The sequence below is a fragment of the Nuphar pumila genome, chromosome 13 (assembly GCF_984573655.1).
Source record: "Nuphar pumila chromosome 13, dmNupPumi1.hap1.1, whole genome shotgun sequence".
NCBI lineage: Eukaryota > Viridiplantae > Streptophyta > Magnoliopsida > Nymphaeales > Nymphaeaceae > Nuphar > Nuphar pumila.
The window spans coordinates 59,797,502-59,803,501 of NC_143261.1; the positions used below are offsets into that span (position 1 = coordinate 59,797,502).

Here is a 6,000-nt window from a genome sequence, read left to right on the forward strand (position 1 = left end):
ACCTATATTCATTGAATTTTTCATAATAATAAGTTCAGATTTTTCAAATTTAAACACAAAATCAAACTTATCAAGTTTTGAAATTGAAATTAGGCTCCGACTATAAGATGGAACATAAAATGCATCGACCAAATCCAACATGAATCCCGACTCCAACACAATTCTGCAGGTCCCAACGCTCTTGACATGCGAACGCATCTTATTTCCTGAGAAGATGCTTCTTTCATGCTCCGTTGGTTCCCTTTTGTTCAGAAATGCCTGCAAAGAGTTGGCAATGTGCACCGTGGCACAAGAATCAATCCACCAACTACGCAATGGAACATGAATTAAATTGCACTCATGAGAAACAAATGACTTATTACCTTTATTTTCGAGCCACTTCTTGAACTTCAAACAGTCCACCTTCTTATGCCCTTTCTTTTTGCAGAAGAAACACTTTATAGAAGGGCCACCAAACTGGGATTTGGCTTTCGCCTGAGAGTTTGAACTCTCCCCAGTGGCTCTCTTCTGATTCTTCTTTTTGAAGGAGCTTTTCTTTGGCCTCGACCTCTGTTTATGCTTGTGAGAGGCCATATGTGCACTTGGCACCCTCTCACCCTTCAACCTCTCCTCTTCCTCAACACACTTACTCAAGAGGTCATTAAAAGACCACTCATCATTATGTGTGTTGTAGGAGATTTTAAAGGGTCCATACTCAGTAGGTAACGAGGTTAAGATCAGATGGACTAAAAATGAGTCAGAGATGGCGAACTTCATGTCATTCAGTTGAGTCGCAATATTCCTTATTTCCAAAATGTGCTGTCGGATGTGACTATCACCAGCATATTTCATAGACACTAATTTGGACATGAGGGTACTGGCCCTTGCCTTATTAGAAGTGACGAACTGAGCCTCAATGGCTCCCATAAATTCCTTCACAGTCCTACAGTGAGGAATTGCGCCTCGAATGTTCTTAGCCACTCGAGATTGCAAAAGCAACAGGCTAAGTCTGTTCGAGCGCTCCCACTTCTCAGAGGCAGCCTTCTGATCAGTTGTACTCTGCTCTGTAAGAGTGGGAGGTTCGTCAATTCTAAGGGCCAGATCTAAATCCATATAGCCCAAAGTGAATAACACAATTTCTTTCCAATCAGAAAAATTCGATCCGTCTAAGATAGGGATACTACTAGAACCGTCGATATGGAAGGAACCTGATAAAAGGAATGAAAAATGGAAAGATGTTACTATTATTGCTCAAACGAGACTCGTGTTGAAAAGGTAAAAGTGAGACCCTTTATTTTCACCTTTTCTGAGACAAGCATAGTTGAGCCATTATCGTTTCACTTTGGTGAAAACGATAGTACTCATAATTGCTCCGTCTCTTCAATTCTCAAGGAATTGACTTCAGTTGGTGAAACTAGTAGATCATGAATCCAGAGGCAATTCAGCACTGTACCTTTGGGTACGAACAAGCTTCATGGGCTGGGATTCATATCTACTATCACACCCTGTGTAAATTTGGAACACAACGACCTACCTTTGGGTAGAATCGATGTTTCATAAATTCACACACAATCATAATTACGAATCTTAATACGATTCAAAGAATCCTCAATTAACACGACTCAGATCACTTTGGTGATTACTTGAATCGGTTAATCAAAATCTTTTACCGAAAAAAAACTATTCGTATTATGGAGCACACCCATGCACACATTTTAATGCATGTATATTCATGACATAATATCAGTTCATACTACAACACAAATGCATAAACTAATTATCATAAATTTAGTTATAATTCATGCTTAAAATCAGTATGCATAACTTAACCAATGCTAAATACATGAATTAACATGCATAAGTCATGCATTATTCAAAATAAATACTTTATAAAGCATGAAAAATAACAAAAGCATGCTCAAATGCGTAAAACCCAGGGTCCTCATGTAGGAACCGGTCTTAAAACACTCTGAACCGGTCTGAAAATGCCCCGAACCGGTCATCTAAGGGTCCGAACCGGTTCTGAATCTTATAAACCGATACATAATATGAACAAAAGTTCATAAAACCCTATAACCGTATGCCAAAATCCCTGTATTTCTTTATATTTATGAAAACAGGGTCTCAGCATCCCGGAACCGGTGAAAAACTGGAAAGAACCGATCAAAAACGGCTCCGAACCGGTTCCGGAAAGGGTCGGATCAGGTTCCTGATCCGATTCAGTCTCAATAGTGTTTGGATCCTGCTTTGCATGGATCCAATCCGGTTAAAATGGGATCCGGGTCTGACCCGACCCAAACATAATATGGATCAGACCCGGCCCGAACAGAACCCGGGTTAGACCCGGTCTGAAACAGGCTTGGGTCGGACCCGGTCCAAAACAGACCCGGGTCGGACCCGGTCCAAAACAGATACCGGGTTCGACCCGGTCCAAAATGGACCCGGGTATGACCCGGTCCTTCATGGACCCGGGTATGACCCGGACCAACATGGACCCGGCTATGACCCGGTCCAGACTGGATACCGGGTTCGACCCGGTCCGAAAAGGACCCCGGGTACGACCCGGATAAAACCGGATCCGGGTCCGACCCGGTCCTTAATGGTCCCGGATCAGACCCAGACCCGGAACCTTTATGGGTCCGGGTCAGATCCAAAAAGTAAAAAAATGCAGACCCGATCCATCCAAAAGGGTTTGGATCGGGTCTGTCCACGGGTCGGGTCTCCGGACCCGATCCGGTCCGATTTTTAAAACCTAAAACAGAAACCTGATGGTTTCTGTTTCGGTTTTAGGGAAAACCGAAAAAAGGTTTTTCAGTTTCCCCTTTTTCCGGTTTCACGGCGACCCACGTTGCCGTCACGGCGACCAGCGTAAATGCCGGCGACCTGCGTCACCCCACGGTGACGCTGGTCCGGCGTCAGCCCTCCCCGACAGAAGACGTCGCCCCACGGCGACGATCCACGGCGTTGCCTTCCGATGAATGAAATGCATGGCAGCACCTGCCAGTCCGGCAGCAGCCCCGGTGAAATCAGCAAGGATGCCGCCGGCCAGTGGCTGCCCCTCCACGGGGAATCGCCCCACGGCGTGACCCCGGCGAAACCACCTCCTCCCCGGCGACAGGTAAGGGTTAAAATAGATTTTTTTTTTTTTTATTGACGCCGGTTTTGCAGGTAACTCCGGCTATGGGGTGGGGTATCCAGGGCGCCGACAAGACCGCCGATGACAGCTCTGCTGTTTTCCGGTAAAAGCCTTTCGCCCTATGACGAAAAAGGAAAAACAGAGAAAAAAGTGGGTTTTTTTAAACCCTTTTTCTACATCTGCCGGTTACAGAATCAGGCGACGGCTCCGACGATATTCCCGGCGACGGCATAACCGATCACAGGTATAAAAACGTACATTTTTTTTATGAGTTTTGCCTGAAACCATGAAACCGGGAATGTAATGTCGCCCTTTTCGGTGACATTTGCCGGTGAAGACAGACTGTCGCCCCACGGCGACAGTCTGCAGCAAATCGTTGGTTGTCGCCCCATGGCGACTCTACCGACGCCAAATTGCCCTACACGGCCACGCGCAGCGGAAATGCGTGGCTGTGGGCCCATAACCCAATGTTGGGCGATCACCCTGTGAAAACAAATAGACAGGGAGCGTACCTTGATTCGCCATTGATCGTGTAGGTGATTCGGCGTTCTCCTCAGCCGGTCGACGCCCACAATGAGCCCAGGCCTTATGTCGACGGTGAGCAGGACCCTGTTCTGCTTTAAGCTTGAATGCAGAAGTGAGTTTGGGCAGGATATGGCTGTGAACTCTCATCAACTTTGTAGCCCCTAATCCCATATTTATAATGGAGAATTGGGCAGTTACGTGAATGTGGTCTCTCCACATTCACGTAACTCCCACCCACTACCTCCATCATCTAGTCACTTATGTGACCCACTAACATGGTGTCAAACCGGGTCAGATTGCGGGTTGGATCCGTAACCTATAATATCCAACAAGGGACACTAGAAACAAAAACTTACACGCAAATGCTCAACCAAGAAAACACAATTCTTTCTAAACTAAGTGATCGGATAAACCCATCGGCAATCAGTGAAAAACACAGAGACCACACCTTTGTTGTATAGGCGAGATGCCTTCCTTCTCTTCCACACGCTCCTTGATCCTGTCGATGGTATCGGTTGGCTCGATATCGATCTCTATTTCTTTCCCGGTAAGTGTCTTCACCTTGATCATCGTTCCACCCCTAAGCCTCAAAACCAAGTGAAGGGTGGACTCCTTCTGGATGTTGTAATCTGAAAGAGTCCTCCCATCTTCCAACTGCTTCCCTGCAAATATTAGCCTCTGCTGATCAGGGGGAATGCCTTCTTTATCCAGAAGAAAACATAACACCCATATTCTCTATTTAGACTATCACCCACAAAACCAATAGAAGAAAACAATGGATGGAACATTGAAAAGAGGGAATAGGACCAAAAGAATCCATTGAAAAACAAAAAGAACAACAGAAAGGAACTCATTAGTTCGTCATAAACCAAATCTCCGTCTCAGAAATTAGACCGAAAAGATGAAACTCAGAAAACCAGCCGAACCACACAAAGGCCCAAACCTCAACTTCTTAATCCATGCAAAGTTTGTAATCCAAAAACCCAAGACATTCCTTCAAAGGGGAGCTAAAAGATGGATTTGTGAACCCTTTTTCTGTTCTAAAAGCAAGACCACAAAAAATAAAACGAAAATTAAGAGCCGAAAACATGAGCCCTTCCATCAAGAGAGAGAGAGAATCAATAGATGGGTATGTCACTACCAATCAGCAAAACGCTAGTCTGAAATGAGAAGGAAGAAAAAGAAAAACCAAATTTCATACTCAGAGCACCGGTTTCTCCTCCTGCTCCTAACACAAATCCCTCGGAAAAGCAATACCAACAAACCAAAAGCGCCCAACAAAATGAAAAGAAGAAAAAAAAAAGGAAGAAAGGGCACAAAGAGAGAGAAAAAAAAGACAGGGAGGCGTGATCTCCTGTGCCTCCAAAGCACCTGAATCTTGGCCTTGACGTTTTCGATGGTATTTCTACCCTCGACCTCCAAAGTGATCGTCTTCCCCGTCAGGGTCTTCACAAAGATCTGCATATCTGGGGGATTGGGAGCGAGAGCTGGCCTCTATCAATCAGTCTCTCTTGGATACGCCCTATATGAATGCATCAGATATTGAATGTCTCAATGCTAGATCGGCCGAGCTTACTCTTCTAGTGCAATCGTGGCGTCTTAAGGATGAGATTCGTTGGAAGCAGCGGTCAAGGGTGACTTGGCTTAAAGCGGGTGACGGGAATACAAGGTTCTTTCATTCTTTGGCGTCTCACAGGCATCGAAGACATGCGATTCACACTCTGTATATCAATGGTGTCTCCTTTTCGGGCGATCAGGTAATCAATGTTGTCTCCAACTATTTTTCTAACCTGTATTCCTGCAACCAAGCTGTAGGTGGCAATATGGGTTCATCTTTATTTTTGTCCATGGATCGAGCGCTATCCAATTCGATTCAGGGGTTGTTCACCGAAGAAGAAATCATCTCGGCGGTGCGGGAGTCGTCTGGGTGGAAAGCTTCAGGTTTTGATGGGTATCCTGTGGATTTCTTTCGCATATTCTGGAAATGCGTTAAGAGTGACATTCTTAGTGTCTTCGCTAAGTTTCATCGTAATGGCCGATTGCCGGTTCATTCTCTCCTAGCAATTGTGTCGCTTATTCCTAAGGAGGAAGCCGCATCGGATATCTCGCGGTTTAGACCTATATCAGTGTTAGGGAGTTTATATCGCATTATCGCAAAGGTCTTAGCTAACAGGATGCGGTCAATTGCTCCTAGGATTTTTTCAGAGGAACAGTTTGCCTTCATTCCTAACAGAAGACTTCAACATTCCTTCATTTTGGCCACAGAAGTGTTGCACTCCCTAAAGATCAGCGGGGGGGCCTTTTTCACCCTGAAGCTCGACTTTCATAAAGCTTACGACTCGGTTCATTGGCTGTTCCTC

General features: G+C 45.3%; 1 protein-coding gene across 1 annotated transcript in view; it reads right to left on the reverse strand.

Annotated features, from left to right (window-relative positions):
* LOC149818493 (uncharacterized) overlaps nucleotides 1-5,104 on the reverse strand; it is a 196,175-nt gene extending 191,071 nt beyond the window's left edge. The window contains exons 1-2 of the mRNA XM_089985429.1: nucleotides 5,012-5,104; nucleotides 4,076-4,375 (exon numbers count right to left, since the gene is read on the reverse strand). Coding sequence (XP_089841555.1) covers nucleotides 4,076-4,375; nucleotides 5,012-5,104 — 393 coding nt within the window. The remainder of the gene's footprint in view (nucleotides 1-4,075; nucleotides 4,376-5,011) is intronic.
* Between the last annotated feature and the right edge of the window lie 896 nt (nucleotides 5,105-6,000).